Source organism: Pteropus vampyrus, unplaced genomic scaffold, assembly GCF_000151845.1.
Source record: "Pteropus vampyrus isolate Shadow unplaced genomic scaffold, Pvam_2.0 Scaffold199, whole genome shotgun sequence".
Taxonomy (NCBI): Eukaryota; Metazoa; Chordata; class Mammalia; order Chiroptera; family Pteropodidae; genus Pteropus; species Pteropus vampyrus.
The window spans coordinates 732,498-751,540 of record NW_011888980.1 but is presented as its reverse complement, the minus strand read 5'-3'; the positions used below and the strand labels follow the sequence as shown (position 1 = coordinate 751,540).

At 40.3% G+C, this 19,043-nt stretch overlaps 1 protein-coding gene across 6 annotated transcripts in view; it reads left to right on the top strand.

Annotated features, from left to right (window-relative positions):
• The window catches only part of FRMD3 (FERM domain containing 3), a 323,707-nt gene that overhangs the window by 177,349 nt on the left and 127,315 nt on the right, over positions 1-19,043 (top strand). For all 6 annotated transcript variants that reach the window (XM_023537767.1, XM_023537766.1, XM_023537764.1 and 3 more), the window contains 2 exons: positions 3,252-3,356; positions 16,939-16,981. In XM_023537767.1, coding sequence (XP_023393535.1) covers positions 16,975-16,981 — 7 coding nt within the window. In that variant the 5' untranslated portion in view covers positions 3,252-3,356; positions 16,939-16,974. The remainder of the gene's footprint in view (positions 1-3,251; positions 3,357-16,938; positions 16,982-19,043) is intronic.

The following is a 19,043-nucleotide window of genomic DNA, read 5'->3' as shown; positions in this document are numbered from 1 at the left end:
CTCTATTGTCCTCTTCTGTGTAATTCTACTTGGTCTGAGGCATTGATTTGCCCTTCTCTCCCAAGAGAACATTTTGGTTGCAATGAGCAGAAGCCAATTCATGCTGGCTGAATTTCATTGGCCTCTCCGGAAGTTCACTCTTAGAGCAAGCTTCATGATTGATGATCTGGAGACAAAAATTTCATTTCCCTGTGAATATTTTGACTTCACCCTGTGTTGGTTTCATTCTCAAGCAAGTTCGAAAATGGTTGTAGCAGTTTCAGACCTCATGCCTCTGTGTAACAGTGTCTGGAGGGCAGAGAGAGTCTCTTCTTGAAGGTCTTTCAGAAGAGTGAGCAGGAGCCGTTCCAGAAACCCTAATCAATTGCTCCTCATGTCTCATTGGCCTAAGTGGATTGCGTGTCCTTTCCTGAACCAATCAGACAAGAGGGGTAGGATTACCCTTATAGGGCCAAGCTTGAGCCTGTAGGTGGGGGTAGGTTATAGTTTCCTGAGGCTCATGTACTTTGCATGTACCTGTGTATGTGTGTGTGTAGATTTATGTGTGTGTACACAGATGTGCATAACTGAGCAAAGTTTGGGCTCTATTAGGAAAGACAAAGGAGTATATGGGTGCTGGGCAATCAGCTAATGACATCTGTAATGTGGTTTGTATTTTATAAAACTGCCTCTTCCCCAGGCCTAGTGTTGCAGTAAATAACCCAGTGTTCATTCCTGCCAGTGTCCAAATTCTTGTAACTGGGGCACTTGATACTGCTCCCAAATCCACATATTGTTTTCTTCCATCTCCTCACAGAGATGGTAAGCAGATGGGCAAACTGAATTTCTACAACAGCTTGGGCATAGGTGTTGGACCTGGGTTTGACACACTTACAAACAAACTTAACATTTCTGAGTCCATTTTAAAAATCTAAAATGGGGAGAATATTAATTATCTCAGTGGGTTGTCAGAGTAAATGCAAATTATGTAAAACAGCTCTTGGTGTACAGTAAGTGTTTAATAAATAGTAATTATCATGATTATGTTCATACCTTCATTGCTGAAGGTAGCTATTTAAACTTCAAACCTGGGTTTATAGTAATACATTAAGTATTTGAGGGTTGGTAATTTTTTCCTCACTTAACCAGTGTCTAAAATGTAGCAAAATGTCTTGGCTTAGAGTTTTAGGAAGTGAGGATTGAAATCTGTCACACTTTTTCAGTGATGACAAGCTATGACTGACTTAGCCAGTTGATTTTTATTTTTCTTTAAGCATAGATATATTTTTTTAACTTTACCACTGAACCGAGGAGTTGAAGTAAATACATCATCAAAAACTGACTGCAGGAGACATTAAGCAGACAGGATCGAGTTCTTTGCCTCTTTGTTTACTTTTTCTCCCACAGAGACCAGTTCTGGGAGGCGAATACTGTTCCTCTCAACCCCCTTGTATCTACAAGGACCTGTGAAATTGAGGACAATGCTAATACTAGCTGTCATTCAAATCAAGTTCTGCTCCGTCTCATGCTATCAGAAGGCATTGCCTTGGCCCATATATTTTGTGTGTCTTGCATATGGTGGCGGTAGTCCACTAGAGTAAATCCTACTGCAAAAAGCTTGGCAATTCAATCATAAAATGATGAACTCAAGTGTTATGTCCCATTATTTGATCCTGCAGCAGCCTCTTTAAGATGGATGGGTTACAGAGTAAATCTGTAGAAGGAACCAAATCCATTGATTATATTTGGGACATTGGATTTAGCTGTCATAGATATAGCTGGTCATTTGGAGTTCCTGAGTTAAAAACAATACAGAAACCTAAAAATAAATTTCATGTTGATGTTTTGTCCCTTTTGAGCTACATTAAAATTGTTTCTCTTAGGAAGGAAGTAAAGGCTCAATGCCCATTCAAAATTAAATTCAGAAGCAATTTCAGGAAAATTGAGGCTTCATATCACAACGTGGGCTTATAAACCTCAGTCCTTTTGTCAGTGTGTTGCATCCCAGGCCAGCGAGTGGCTTTTTCATCAACATTTCAAGCTGATGATAGTAGTTTCTAATGAAAAGATAATCATGTAACATAGCCCAAACTGATCTTCCCAAATTACTTTTAGTGGATTTGGAAGAGTGGCTCACTTAACGTCTCTAATTTCTTCATTTATTTTTATAGGTCACATTCCGTCCTTAAAACATTCCATGGGTCTGTCAGCGACTTTGATTGAAGCAGAAATTTGTCTTATCGAGTATCCTGACGAGGGTTTGGAAGGGTCTTTGCTATTAAAAGGGCTATGTTGTAATGGTATTTATCTTAATCAGATTTGGCTGACGCATCTCTCACTCATAGAATTCTAGAAGGAAAAATAATCTAACCAATTTAGAAATCACCTAGTCCAACCAGCTTACTTTATACCTTGGCAGTTTGCCCCAGGTCACCTGGCCTGTGTTTGAATCTCAGGCCTGGGCTTCCCCCAGTCTTTCACAGTGCCCTTCTGTGTTGATTTATGGAAGTGTTATGGTGGCTTTGAGGCCCGAGGCAACTAGCTTTCCACCTTCTCTGTGAGAGTTGAGGTGTTCCATCTAACACCACTCATTGCATTTCCATACTATCGAGACCCTGCCTTCTAGCAGAGTCCCGGTGGACTCACCCATGCTCCAGGGAGACGAAATGGCATGGTGCTAGCCTGGATTCTGCAGCCCAGTGGGGGCCTGGGTCAAATCCTGCCTTGCTCTGTACATGTTGTGTGACTTCGGGCAAGCCACTGAGCCTTTCTGTGCCCCAGTGTCTTCAGATGTAAAATGGGTACCTTTCTTGTAGCATCTTTCTTATAGGATTGTTGTGAGGGTTGAGTGAATACAGAGCAATTGGAGCAAGCAGTCAGGTGCATTGCGTGTAGAATTGTTTGTGGATTTGCAAACTATGGGTCTCCACTAGGTATGGACTTGTGAAATCAGTGTTCTGAATTATAAATAGCATTAGAAAAATTAACTGGCATAAAATACAATAACATAGAATATATTTGAGTGCATTGCCTTTGTGCAGAGTATTTGGTGTCTCTTTTTGGTGTTCCTTTGGGTGTGTGTGTGTAACGGCTTACAGTGTAAAAGTTCTCTTTGTGGATTGTAGTTAAAAGAGTTCGGAAAGCTTTTCTGTAGGAACTGGAGTGAGCAAATCCATTTCTCTAAGCACTGATCTATCAAGGTGATGAGGCACATTTTAGCATGAACATATAAGGAGAGCTCTGGCTGAAACTTTAATGTGCTTCCTTTGCAGAGGGAGACCAAAGGGCAGTTTCTCATTGACCACATCTGCAACTACTACAGCTTACTGGAGAAGGACTACTTCGGCATTCGTTATGTGGACCCAGAGAAGCAGCGGGTAAGAGCTGATCTCTGTCTGGACCCATTTAGGGGAGTCATTCAGGCTGTGCGATGTGGAAAGGCTTCTCTACGAGTAATTATGATGCACTCTCATGGTTATGACCACATGAAACTGACCAGCCTGGTGTGTGTGTGTGAGTGGGAGTCCAGCATTATTCCCACTGGACTGGGTAGGGCAGAAAGGAAAACTTACCTTAGGATTTACCAGAAGCTGCTCCCACCTGGTTGAAGAAAGAATGTTCCTGTGCCCTTTGAACCCAAAGTTTGCCAAAGCTCCTCAAACAGTGGCTACGTAAGATCTCATTACAGAGAAAATCCACCGCTCACTATAAAAAGATACTGGTAGAAGGGCAACAGGGCAGTGACTTCTAAAAGGATACAAGGTTTTCTTTTGGGGTAATGAAAATGTTTGGGACTTGATATAGGTGGCATTTACACAACATTGTGAATATATGAAATACCACTGAAATGTGCATTTTAAAATCATTAATTTTATGTTATATGAATGTCACCTCAATTTAAAAAATGCTTTGGCAGAAGAAGATACTTTAAGATACCTTGAAAGGTGCTTCTTTAGCACCACATTGTATACAGCTCCCATTGTATTCTTGCTCCTGGACACATCTGTTCTTTCTGGTCTCTGTTGGTGTTTAAGAGTGAGCGGGGGAGTCTTACCTTTTGAGCTAGCGTAGCAGCCTGAGTATGTTCAGGCATGGCACGTGCCAGACTCACAGGGATGTGTTTTCCTCATCTCAAAAGGCCCCAGGAATCTCCATCCCAGTTCCCAGCACCTGGGATTTCCCATTCTGCAACCCTGCTGTGGATCACAGCTATGGTTTAGGAAGCTCTGTACCTGCTCTGGTCTCTGCTTCTTACTCCTCTCCACTGCCAAGCAGGGCAGTGTGTGAGAGGATCGGCTGGGGGTGGTCAGGGATGTGGGGGCAGGTCCCCTCTGACTTCCTTAGTTCGCTTTCTTCCTTACCAGTGTCCTTGGTCATCTTCCTGTCCCTTCCTCACAACCTCACCTGTTTCTTAATTTCATATTTACTGACCTAATACAATGAAGAGAGGCTCAGAGTGTATTTTTTGAAAAAGTGGAGACTGTGTAAGGAACAAATTAGATTTTCTTCCAAAACAAGGATAGTCTTAATTAGCTTTTAGAGTCCAGTGGGATTTAATCTCCTGTAAAAGGATGCAATGCAGTGGCTCAGAGAAGGAGATTTTGGTTTTCCATAGCACTTGCAGAGACCCTCTACCTGAGTGAGAGGGAGGTAGCAGGACACTGATGGGGATGTAGGGCTGACATGATGTCACAGGGGATTTGTGTGGCATTTACTACTGATTAAGTGTAGTTCCCAGACTTGACGCTGCAACAAAACCCCCTTAGGTGTTTGCCAGACATGCTTAGTGTGCACACTATTGTCAACCTCCTGCATCGGAATTCCTGGGGCTAGGACCAGGAACATGTATTTTAACGTTTTTTGATTCTACTTTTGATACAACCATCCCAACTTTGGTTTTCTGATAGTGTTGGTGAGCATGGAATAAAGACATTCATGGACATAACTTCTTATGGCTATGAAGATAATACTCTTTTTTGGAGAGAGAAACAAGCTTAAAGATGTTGTTACTTGCCCAAGTTTTTTACAACTAGTAAGTGATGGGAGTGAGTATTTGAGTTTAGGATTATGGTTCAAACCCTGATCTCTATGGGCCAAACAGACTCTGTGGGCTATGTTAGTCATCCAACCACCACTGAAAATAGGTTATTTGTGTGCAAAATTCCATTCTAAATTTTAAACAGCCAACCTGCAGAAGTAATTCTAGCTACTATTTAGTTGAGCATCTATTACGTGCCAGGAATCTAACTCACATGGTTTCTAGTCTTTCCCAAAACACTGCAAGGAAGAAGGAAACAGGTGCAGAGTAGGTCAGCGGATTGCCTAAGGCCACGCGGCTAGTCATTGTTGGAGGAAGGATGGAATCTGAATCCACATTCTTTCCATTCTATCCCCTAAGTGAAAAATCGAAACACAGCCTAGACCAGGGATCAGTAACCCTTTTCCGTAAAAGATCAGGTAGGCAATATTTTCAGCTTGATGACCCACACAGCCTCTGTCGTAATTACTCAATTATTTTGTTCTAGTGGAAAGCAGCCACAGACAATACCTAAAGCAATGGATGTGGCTGTGTTCCAAAAAACCTCACATTTCTCCAATAAAAGCACTTTACAAAAAATAGGCAATTGGCCGTAGTTTATTGATCCATTGCCTGGACAATAGCTTGAAACTACTTAAATGCATTAACCTTTTTTATTTCTCTTGACTCTCTCATTGGGGAGATATTGAATAAAATATTAAGGTATGTCTTTAGAATTGGAATCAGATATAAATGTGAACTCATTTTTTTTTAAAAAACATACATAGATATAGAAATAGGTGTGTGTATGTGAGCTAGTACATATACATATATTTACATGTTCTGTCCACTAGGATGGCCTAGAAGCAATGACACCACAGTAGCAATGAACATACCTAGCCCCCAGATCTTGGCTTCTAAATACCATTCTCCAATAAAAGAAACAGGGGCTCCTTGCAGAAATGGCTGATTCTAGGGCCAGGATAGGGAAGTCACAAGATGAGTCTGAAGCATCTTATGGCCCCACAAAGTAAGGAAGTACTCAAAAAGCTAAAAGATAGGACCTTAGGAAAGGCACAGAGCCAACTGAAAGAACTACCTGTGGCCCAAACCAGAACAATAGGAGTGGCAAAAATAAATAACAATAGTATTTCATTACAATCCATAGAATAAAATAAATATTCTTGAGTCTGTACTGATATAAATAGAATAATTGAATAAATAAATAAAAGAAGGAGAAGGGGCAGCTCTTCTTTATAGAAGAATTACAATTAATACATGTAGAAGGAATGAGAGAAATAGGAAACTGACTTTAGAACACTACAATAACTGTTGTGGGCAAGATCCATGCTAAAATTAGTGGGCAAAACTTTGAGGAGAAACAGGATATTTACATAGTATTGAAGTATCTCCTTTTCTCCTTCATATTTTTTAATTGCAAAGGGAAAAATAATTTTATAATGGAGAAACCTGGCAGACATCACTTTAACCAAGAGATCAAGGTTGATTTAACATCATCAGTAAAAAGATGTACTAATATCATGTACCCCTAATATCATGAACTGAGAAGGACACAGTCTCTGTGGTGTTCTTCCCGAGAATGCATAACCTCATTCAAATCTTGAGGAAACACCAGACAAACCAAAGTGAGAGACATTCTCCAAAATAATTTACCATACTCTTCAAAAGTGCTAAAGTCAGGAAAGGCAATGAAAGACTGCGGAACGCTCCCAGATTAGGGAGACACATCAACTAAGGCATTGTGGGATCCTGGGTTGAATTCTGGAACAGAGAAAAGTGTTAGTGGTAGTTTTGAAAACTGGTGAACTCCAGATTAAGTCTGTACTTCAGTTAGTAGTATTGTGTTATATTAATTTCTTAATTTTGATAATTGTACTATGGTTATTTAAGATGCTAACATGAAAGGAAAATGGGTTGAGGTTGTATTATATTATCTTTGCAAGTTTTCTATGTCTAAAATTATTTTTTACAGCTTTTAGGAAATCTTTATTTTTTAATTAAATTTATTGGGGTGACATTGGTTAATAAGGTTATATAAGTTTCAAGTATACAATATAATAATACATCATCTGTATATTGCATTGTGTGCTCACCACCGAAAGGTTAGTCTCCTTTAAAATTATTTTTAAATTAACAGCAACAAAAAAAGTCTTTAGGTTGAAGTGCTTCATTGTTCTTTATAGTTTGATTTGGTTTAGCTTAATTTTTAATGTCCACACTTGGGCAGTAAATTAGTGGAAAAAATGAGAATTACCCCAAAACAAAACTATTTTATTTGACATATCTATTCAATTGCTTAGCAGGCTGCCTGAATAGGTTTTCCCCGTTTCATACAGCTGTTACATAGCCTTTTGATTTTGAGGCTACGGTGTGAATTTAGCTTCTACATGGGTTGCAGAGCAGTTGCTGCATCAAAGTGCATGGACTTTGTATTCAGAAAAATGTGAATTATATCCTATCTCTGTTGGTTAGAAAGCTGTGTGATCTTGATCAAGATATCGACTCTCTCTGAGTTTCTATCCTGATGGTTTAAACATAAGAATACCTACATATAGAGTTAATATGAGAATTAGAGATAAGGTATATAAATGCTAAATAAATGGTTTTATTGAGTACATGGAATGTGTTCAGTTTTTTTATTATGATTACTATTCATTGACTAGGCCTAGGTGAGGCAATTGCATGAAGAAATAGGGCCAAACCTAGAAATATTAATAACTTCTTTTAAAGGCAGATGGCTATTATTAACTTTGGGGAGAGAATAGGCAAGTGAACCTTGGATAATTAGAAAAATGGGCTCGAAGGCACAAAGACACGCTAATATGGGAGTGTTAAGTGGAGATTAATTGACCAGCATTTCTTTTTTACCAGCTTGTATTCTTCTCAATGGAAAATAAAACCAATGAATTATTTGGATTGAAGTCTAAAAAACAGATATTCAAGTTGCTTAGGAAAGCTGAAGTGGAACTTACCTCTGCTGTGGGAGTTGGTGGTTTGCCTACAACTCTTCACAACTTGATTTATGGTAAACCATTGTGGAATATTAAATATTTAGCACTATTACATTTGGAACACCATATGTTTCACAAGATGTCTCATGCCCCATATGCTCTGAGAGTGGTGAGGACTGAGTCAGTAAATGATGACTATCTTTTGCTATTTTAGTGGCAAGGGACCAGAATTTCTATTATTTTTAAAATTTGAGGTAGGGAGGGGCAGATTAAATACTGGTCAATAAAAATCTCTTGAGTTTTGACCACATTCATCTTCTGAAGGACTCATGTCATCTTCGTTGCCTGCCATTAGAGAAAAGGTGGGTGGTATTCTCCTCCTTTTACTGATAGAGAAAGCTGGGACTGTAAGTTTAGAAGTCTTGGAAGAAATAATTCCAGAAGAAGAACCTAGTAGTTCAGATTTTTTTTTCTTAAATGTGGCTTATTCTTTCTCCCACTTCTGCTCAGATGTTTGGGTAATTTCTCTTTGGAAAGTTGAAATTTTGAAATAGTTGGATTTGATAATTCTAAGTTTCTCTGGCTATGGTTTGTGATGTCCATTATCCTGGATTTCCCTTCTTGTTCTTTAACACTTTCCTCTTTCCCAACTCAGCTAGGGAAGTCACTTCTAGTGCCTTAGAACTGGGAACCCACCCCCAGCCCAGCCAGAGGAGGTTTTATACCAGGACTTGGTTGAAACAGGTCAGTTTAGAGTCTGCAGGGAGATTGGACCCAGTGCGTTTGATTTTAACTGTCTTATTTCTAAGCAGCTGTTTAACCCACTTATATCAATGTCATTGACTTTTCTAACTAAAGGACCTTTCTGACATATCCAAAGAGGACAAATTTGCTTTGGAAATCCATATCCCTGGGGCGATTGCCTCAAGCACTCGTGTGTTAGGGTGTTGTGTGTCATGTGGCCGTTGGACATGCTTTCTGATTGGGTGACCTGGGAAATCGTGGATGTGAGGACATGCTGAACCCTGACGACTCCCTCTCTCAAATGTAATTACAGCCCTGAGGTTTTTATGTTGGTAATCAGAACGGACAAGCCTATCAATGAGTTTTATTAGTAATGGGAAAAGACAGTTTCTATGTTACAGCAATTTGCTTTTTTTAGAGGCACCTTTGGGAAGGACATGGAATGGAATAAAGACGATTTGAGGTTTCACTCTGGGGATGGTGCCAGGAAGCCAGACAGCATTATGTCCCACCAGCTGCTCCTGCCATTGAAAGGCTGTTTCCTGCTCCTGGAGACAATTGCTTCACAGATGCTCGTAACTAGGAATGAGAGTGGTATCTAAGTTTTAGGGCAGCCCTGCACGGAAGAGAAGGGCTGTACTACTGTCTCAAGTCACTGGTCATGGATTCGTCTGCTTAATGAGTCCTCTTTTGTCTTTAAGTCTCAGGAGGTATTGAAAAATCAAGACTGTTTAGATACCTGTTTGAGGAGGGCTATGGACAAGTATCTTGGTTTTGTGGGAAAGGACTTTGGGCACTCGGATGACAAGGAACACAGCACTATGATAATAGCTTGGAACGATATAGTATCTAGTAGTTCAGCTGTGGCCCAGGGTATTGACACTGACAGATTTGGGGATGTTGTTTGCTTCCTTCAGTAGAAAGCAGAACTTGGTATTTAAAACTATTGCTCATAATCAACTCTGTCTATACTCGATGCCCTCCTGGGAGGAGGTGGAATGCCTGATAAACACAGGTTGCTATATGGAAGTCACTTAGCCGACTGGTATGTCACAATTTTAGTGGAGGGAGGAGCAAACACATGAACTGGTTATCTTGTATGGGCCTAAAGGCAGACATAAGAATAAGTGGGGCTGGGAAAATGCCGTTTTATCCCAGTTTGAGTTAGGAGGTGAGAACCTCCTGGGCTTAGTTCAGATGAGAATAAAAATTAATTAGGGAGATAAGAGTTAAGTGCCAACATTAGTTAGAGAAGCATTCACTGGAGTGCTTCCAGCAGACAAGAACATCAGAGCTGACTGGAGACCAGCAGGTTCAGAAGTTTCAAAATAGCTTTAAAGACAATGTTTAAGTCAAGCTGGGAAGGAGGAAGACTAGACTGTAACTATGATGTATAACTTGGTGAAATAAAAACAATATAGGTTAGAAAATGACAGTGTGAAGCAGAATTTTATTTCTTTTTCATGCATGCTCCAGCAGATGTCTTTCAAAGATTCAATTGTAAATATGAGTTACATGCATGGAAGGTAATAATGAGTGTCTTCGTCAGCTTAGGCTGCTAAGAGAAAACACTGTAGACAGGTTGCTTAAATAGGACATTTACATCACGTAGTTCTAAAGGTTGGAAAGCCCAAGATCAAGGTGCCGAAAGATTTGTTTCCTGGTGAAGACTCTTTGTGGCTTAGAAATGGCTGCCTTCTTTCTGTGTCCTCACATGGCGTAGGGGGCATGGAATGGGGGAGAGAGATAGTGCTTGTGCTCTGGTCTCTTTCTCTTGTAAGGACACTAATTGCATCATGGTGTCTCTACCCTAATGACTTCTTCTAAACCTAATTACCTCCCACAGGCCCCCTCAAATACCATCACATTGGGGGTTAGGGCTTCAACATTGTGAATTGGGGGGTTCACAAACATTCAGTTCGTATCAAAAAGTGAGATCTCTAGTTATCTATTACTGTGTAACAAGTCTCCCCAAAACTCAGTGGCTAATACAACACAATTTTAATATATTACAGGAGATTGTGGGTCAGGAATTTGAGCAGGACTCAGCTGGGTGATGACTCTGCTCAACATCGTGTTGACTGGGCCAACTCAGTGGTGTTTGGCTGGTTTGGTCTGGGGGCCCAGGATGTCCTCATTCATATGCCCGGTGCTTTGATGGGGAGGGCTGGAAGGCAGGTCTTGGGGGCCCCCTTCCTCTGCATGTGGTTTCAGAGCCTCTCCATATGGCCTCTTCAGCAGGGTGCTCAGACTTCTTATATGGCCACTTTGGGCTCTGAGTGCAAGTAGAATCACTTGCCAGATAAACTGTACAAAGAGAGTGGATTTGCGGGGAGAGGTGGTACATTTTAGGCTGTGGAGCCTGTGAGATGTTGAGGTGGAGATGTTCAGTGTGTAGTTGCAAATATGGACCTGAAACTTAATGAAGAGATTTAGGCCACAGATAGAGATTTCAGAGCCCCTGAGGTCCAGATTGCAGAGATCAGAGAGAATATAGAATGAGAGGAGAACCTGAAAGCTAAACAACATCCATATTTTAAAGGATGGTCCAGAAGGAAAGGAGACTGACCAGGAGCATACAGAGAAGAAAGAATAGAATAAGAGGGAGAGAGAGACATTCTGGAAGCAAGGGTAGTTATTCATTTGTTAAAGGAGAATGACTCCAGTTTCAAACATCAAGAAGGAAGGAGAATCAGAGGACATAATTGCTAAGAGCTTTGGCACCAGCAAGACTGGGACAAATCCTGTCCCTGCCACTTGCTGGTTGTTATGACATTGAGCAGACTCTTTAGGCCTCAATTTCTTTATCTGTAGAATGGGGATGCTAATAGTACCTATGCCATAGGGTTGTTCAAATGCAGTAGTCCATATTTTCAACATGTGTAATTGATCTTTTTACTATTCCATGCTTTTAGTTTGTGAAAGTCAGTGGGTCTGGCAACTAGGAGATCTTTGACCTTAGAATAGTTTGGAGACAATGTTAAATTTATCTGGCTTGATAGCAAATGTTACAGAGTGGTAAATTCCACTGTAACAAGCTTGAAGGAATTTTGTAATTTCCCTTATGATTGCATTTTGGTATCCTAGTGTACTTTAAAAAAGCAATGAACATTTTTACAACCTCTGTTGCAGTTTCGAACTACTACTGGTTTTTTTTTTTTTTTTCTTCAAGAGTACATTAAGGATTTTTTAGGGTAGAACAGGGATTGGAACACAAAAGTCAGACTGGCCCCCATCTGTTTTTGTAAGTAAAGCTTTATTGGAACACAGCTACTTGTATTTTATGTATTGTCGGTGGCTGCTTTCATCTTCCAATGGCAGAGTTGAATATTTGTGACAGACCATATGGACTATGATGCCTAAAATATTTATTATCCCATTCTTTAGGGAAAAAAATGGTGCTTATGCTTTCTTAGGCTTCCTGTTTCTGCCTCCATTTCCTACAGTGTTTCTTTTCCTGGCTATTACTTTTGCTCATCCACGAGAATCAAGGATGCAAAAGCAGTTATGGCTAAAGGAGTGAAAAACACTACACCGAAGTGAAGGTTTTCTTACATAGATTGATTCTAAAAGGACAATAACTTCTAAGTGTACTTGATCTACAGATATTTTTGTTGTTGTTGCCATTGTGTCGTAGATTTCATCAAACCTGGAATGGAAACCATTGTTATTGGTAGCTAAATAATTAAAGCCTAGCTCTAACTTTTCTATCCAGAACACTATTAAGGCTGCAGTCATTCAGATGGCATTCTTTTTCCCCTAGCAAAAGCCAAAAGGCCTAGAAGTGGCATAAATTGTCTAGATAGTGCAGAGACTGAGTTACTCTGAAGCTTTGTCCAGGTGAGATGTGAGAATTAGGACATCTTTTTAGGGCTATGATGGGTATCGGTTGGATTTTGTATCTGGTTACTCCCGAGGGGAAAAGCAATCTTTTGTTTTGGGGGAGGTGCATTTATTCTTATTTAAAGCCCCATTGGTTATTTAACACATTTCTCTGGGCTACAGATTATTCTTATTTAGGACACTAAGGGTTTTGAGAAAGATAACATAGAAGTGTGTCATTTATTCTGTAATCATAGGCTGAATCAATTTCAACAGAGCCTAACATTTGAAGATAACTGTTATATTATCTACCAAATTAAAAATCAATCTACTTAGTCACAAATCACCACTTCATACCCACTTTCTTTTTCTCCGAGCAAGCCAAAATTAGAAAGTACAAAAGAAACCATTTCTACGACGGGGTAGAGAAAAATGATGTCTTAGGGCTAGAGAGCTCGGCCTGGCAAAATTAAAAAGGAAGAAACATTTGTTGGCAATGTTCTCATCCTGCAGGTTCATGGAAGCGGAATGTGAGAGCTGAGGAATCTTAGGGGTCCTAGAATCTGCTACCCCGACCCCAAGGTCACAGATAAAGAAATCAGGGCCTACGGGCTTTATCATCTCTGCTTTTCACTCCCTCATGTAACTTCCATCTACTCTTTTTCTTCAAACTGCTATCAATCTAAATAAATTTGTTCTAAGAAATGGCTTGAAATGTGTCCAGGCTAGATTGTCAATACTGAAAACCCTGTTAAATTGGGACCTATCACAGGGGACTTGTAGTTACCAGGGTTCAAATCTAAGGCAAAAGGAATGAATCTCTAAGGGAAGGGTTTTAAATATCATGGAGGGCAGTTTTGGAGGGAGTGTTAGGGAGGCTGTCTTAGGTCCGATTCCCAGAAAGCAGATCCTGAGGTAAAAATTATAGTTTGATTAGGAAATGTTCCCAGGGAAAGACTTGTAGGAGAGTCGGGGAATGGGACAGGGGAGAGAAGGAGGCCATGTGAGCGTGTGATGTGGGGCGAAGTCCTGTAGAGGGTAACGTGGTCTCAGACCCACAGAGCAGCTCTGGAACGGTGTAAGTCCTGCCTTAGGCTTGTCCCGGGCGAGGGAGCAGAGGCATTTATCCCACAGCCGTCCATTATTAAAGAGCTGTGGGGAGGGGTGAGTGAGGAGGCTCAGTTCTCCACCCTGCAATGGACTCTAGTAACCTGAGGGCAGCCTTCCTAAAAGGAGTCAGACCGTTGTATAACTGAAGGGAAAGGGCATCTGAGGGGACTTGGAAAGAGCCTGACAACATCTCTGCAGACACCTTCCTGAGACCTTCAGATCATGCTGTGGATGCATCCCTCTGGTTCATCATATTCCCTGAATTCATTAGGTAGAATCGATGATTGGCTCCCTTAGTCTTTGGAATTTTTATCTAAATGAGAGTTGAGGAAACGAAGGTTTCAGTTACAGTAAACCAGGCACAAATTCAGATATTTGGTTGGCAGACTTTCTTTCCTGCGTACCTTAGAGAGTATCAGTTTCCAGTAAGGAAACAATTAAAAAAAAAATAGCGTATATTCCTTCCTCTTGAGTCTAAATTACATGAAATTTACCTTTATCCTCTGAGTAGAGCTTAGCTTTCTTTCTTTCCTTTTTTTTTTAATTGATTTTTTAAATTATTCATGGAATCCACCAATACATGTAAAAAGCTTGAGTTAAAACATCACAGATGAAACATCATAGAAAAAATGGAAGTCATCGTTTGCTTTGATCAATACCACTAAATTACTGTTACCCTCACTGGTATCAGTTTAGCGTGTATCATTTTAGATCTTTAAAAATACATTTATATGCTTATTATATATTCTTTGAAAATACATGATAGTGTTTTGTACGTTTTATTTAGAAAAGAAAACACATGAATTGTATGATATCATAGTTCAGAGGTACCCATACTTTCTTGGCTTAAGGCTCTCTAACTAATGGTTCCTACCCCTCTGTGGCAGAAGTAGGCAATCCATCATCGCACTCATTCTCACTGAGCCTTTATCTAGTCTTGGAACCCTCACAGCCATGGGAGACGGCCACCAACTAACTGCTTGGGCACACAAAATGAAACTTACCTGTCATTCCTGGAGGCAGGGAGGAGGTGGAGAGGTAGGTTGAAGTTAGGCTGAGAAGGACTAAGGAGTTCAAAGGAGAATTTGGAAAACATATTTACATTTCAGAATTTATTGGCAAAATGACTGATAATTCTCCACTGCGATACAGTAGCAATGGGCATTGATCTCTGGCTGCTGTTATTTGTTTTCTTACCTTAGTTCTAAGTTGTCTTATTTACTTCTAGAAAAGTAACTTCACCAGAAGTCCCCTTTTTTTATTCACCAGGAGTCCCATGTCGAAAGATGTGGTCTACCAATTAAACTGTACTTACTAAGGAACACCAACAGCATCAGCAGACAAACATTTGCTGAGTATTTTTCACATGCCATCCATTGTTTCAGTGTCTTAGGTTTATTAACTGTTTATTAACTTTAAAAATCCTTACAACCACCGCATGAGGTAGGTACTATTACTATTCTCATTTTATAGTTCTTGAAATAGAAACACAGAGAGGTTAAACATTTTGCATAAGGTTATATAACTAGTAAGTTATATACATTTATCACTGTTCCATTATAACTATGTAAAGAAGGACAAGTGTAATTTCTGACTAGAAGGAGAGAATCAAAAATAGAACAGTGGTTTCCAGCGGCCAGGAGGAGGGAGGGAAATGGGGTGTTATTGTTTAATAGTTATAGAGTTTAAGTTTTATAAGATGAAAAGGGTCCTAAATGGTAGTGATGGTAGCATGCCATTATGAGTATATTTAATACCACTGAAATGTACACTCAAAAATGGTTAGGATGGTGAATTATGTTGTGTACTTTACCACAATAAAAATATTGGGGGGAAAAAGACCCGGGTTCCCAAAATGAATTGATGTAATTTTGGCCATAATCAAAGAAACTTGCTATTTTAGTTTGTGAAACATGCCAGGAGTAAATGTATGGTAGACTTAGATTCTTCATGACACTAAATAGTTAAAAGGCTTCTATTCTTGTTTTTGAAGATAGCAGAGATCTGACACTCTGAATTGGAAACTACTGATTTGACCACTCAATTTTTCAGTTCCTGGGGAAGCAGGGAGTGTTCACTGAGAATAACACATTTTAGAGTAGATTGGTCCACTGGGAGGCCTCATAGCTGAGGATAAGGACACCTAAGCTTTGGGATTCTCCTGCATTGGCATCACCATTTATTCGTGGGGTCATCTTAGGCAAGTTGTTTAACATCTGAGCCCCCAATTTTTCATCTGTAAATGGGGTGGTAGTGATAACCCATGGAAACTCTTGGAATAGCACCTAGCACTTAGTAGGCATTCAGTAAATGCTAGGTCTTATAAAATTGACATCAAACAGTAGCGATTATACAGAACCTTGCGGCTTACTGGGTGACAGAAATGAGATGGAGCAACTGATATCTTTTCTCTCTGGTATCAAGCAGGACAGGGGATGCCCAATAGTGAGTGTTCTATGACCTCTTGGTGGATACCCTATGGCACCCCTCTTCCTGTCTTCATAAACTGCAGGTGTACAAAGTGACACTTCCTGCCATTCCCTAAGTGGCTTTGGAAACATCATGGTTAGTGACATCAAAAGCTACTCAGCTCTCAGTGTGTTGAAGTGACCTTTACACATGGTGTCAAGAGAGCTGGCCGTGGGGGCCAGCATGATGTCTGCTTCATAGGCTTGTCAGTAAAACAATTCTGGGGTACCCAGGTCATCGGGCTCCTTTGTTTTGTGATGGAGCTGATTTTCCCTCTTGATGACCTCAGGCCTCTGAAATGAGATATTTAAAATCATTTGTTCCTCCCAACCACAAAGGAAGAATTTTCTGTGTGTGTGATGGGGCTATTACTGGCTTGGCCCACTATTAACATGGAAGGCTGCCTGGAAGGGGAGCAGGGTGCTGATGCTGTCTTGGATCATGCCTTGTTGAGGTCATAGATGTCAGTCTTTAGCCAGCTGTGGGTATCCCAGAGCAGTAGAGCTCAAAGAATCACCTAGGAGTCGACTGGAGCCACTAGAACATCTCTTTTAAGTGCATGCTCTCTTCCTTGTCCTTTTCTCCTAGCAACTGTACGACTCAAATACTACTCAGGTAGTATTCTCTGTAATTTATACCCTTGCCCGTGATGTTATTATTGCCGAATTGTTTGTGTTGGTCTTCGGAGGGCGGGACCCTGAGGAATATCTAAGGGAACCAGAGCTGTACTTTGGAAAAAGAATGTATTAAATTCCTTTTAGTTATTAAGTATGCATCATATGGTTCAGCCATTTGACCCACAATCTCTGCTTTTTTTCTCCCCAGCACTGGCTTGAACCTAACAAGTCCATCTCCAAGCAAATGAAATGTAAGTGTCAAGATGTGGGTTCATGTTTGCTGTGAAATGTCCAAAGATAGATTCTGTTTCTTGACGAGTTTCTCCTGCCAGGGAAGATATGGCTGAGATTGAAGATCTGTGGGTGGGGCAGGGGGCGGGGGTGGGAGGTGGTGGGCTTCTCTCTTCCAGTGAGAGCTGTGTGACTTCTCTCTTATTTGCTAGCCTAGATCCTACTTGCAGTCACTATTCCTAGAGCCTTCTGTGTTTCTCCCTCTTCCCACCGTTTTACCTTCATATTTCACATTCTAACAGGTGGAATGGCATTAGATGGTTAAATATCTGTTAAACATAATCACTATGTATCTGGTTCCTTCTGATCGTAGGGATTGCTAGTAAATGGTTCAGGGTGGGAGGTGCGTTCTTGGGGGCACAGATGAAAGAAGCAGGTATATTTTGAAACTAAAATCTTGCTGGTAACTTTACTGAAGTGTGTATTATACTTTTCCACCCCTCAAACTCCCTGACATAAATATTTTTTCTGGATAATTGTTTTCAAGCTCTGGTATTCTGACCTGCCTTTTAAAGTTTATTTGTTATTTTTTATGAGCTCTTAGAGAAGTCAGCTGGGAACCCTCTTTCTAGAATACCTGGTCGTCCACTTGGGGCGTTGTGATGGGGGTGTTGACTCGTTGTCTTGGAGGCTCGATGTTTTGTTCTGGTCACCCATGCCAGGCTATATAGTCAACCTGCTTCTATTTATGGTTTGGAGGAGGGCTTCTGAAATGTAATTCAGAAATTCATTGCCTGCCCTGAAATCTCTTTATCCCTCCACACCAACTTTCCCAGGGCTCTGAAATGTAGGCGATAAATCAGTTTCTCATCGGAGATTAGGTTAGCACATATTATGTCATAAGTCAGGGGATTCTTTTGTTTTTTCAAATATGAAGAAATTATTCTGGGCAGAATTTTTAAGTGAGAGAAGAAAGAAAGTGAACATGGATGGCTAGCAACTGACGTTTCCTTAACTATTCTTTTTCCCTTCCTCTCTCTCTTCTCCTCCCTTCCTCATCTGCCCCTCCCCATGTCTCCACCGCGCCCCCCCTGCCCCCCCCCCCGCCCCGCTCTCCATGTCTCAAGAGTAAACTCTGTCTGGCCAGTGCAGGAAAGACGGCTAGACAGCCAGATGATAGCTAACACCCATGGCTACTGGGGGTGACGGGTGCTGCAGGGAGGTGGCAGTAAAGATGTGTCGAGTAAAAACAGGGACAGCAGTGTGCGTGGGAAGTCCAGAGAGGCCAGGCTGTTAGGGCGAGGCTGGAATAGGGACAAGCATCTCATAATAAGTAACAGGACTAGAGGTATCAGGAAGCTCTGTGTAGAATGACATGCAAAATAATGAGAGTGAATGAACATGTCTGATAAAAACAAAGCAGATGTCTAGCTTTTATCCCTTAACTACCAAGTTTTGATATTTTTGTTTACATATTTAAAAATGTTTAGACAATTTTCCAGTCAGCTTGTTTATAGTAAATGGTTCTTTGACTTTCGTTCTTAAATATCATGAAATATTTTCCTTAGGCAACACACAATTTTGAAATGTAAATCTATTTCCAAAGTAAGATGTATTTCAACACTTAATAGAAGAAAAATATAAAAATTTGTGAAGAATTTGCTCCTTAAGTGCTTTGTCTCTATAATTAATAAGTCTGAACAACCAACTCAAAATTTACAGTGTTTTATAAAACTGGTGTAAACATTGACATGTGACTACTGGCCAATTTCAATCTAATGACAAATGGAATCTGAATCTGGAAAAAAGAATTGTGTGAAATTTAATTTCTAAACCAGACACGGTGACTCACTGATTGTAGGAACTGGCAAAGGTCTTACCTTTCGCTCAGTCCCCTGTTGTATTGTTAAGGACATTAGTCAACCAAATTTATGTAATTTTCTCAAGATTACAAACATAGCTTTGTTGTCGATGATGTCTTTTAGTATCAAGAATTTTTGTGTTCTTATATATTTGTATTGGAAACATTAACTTTAATGTAAATTAGGAAAAAATTAAATCAGAACTTACATAATGTTAACT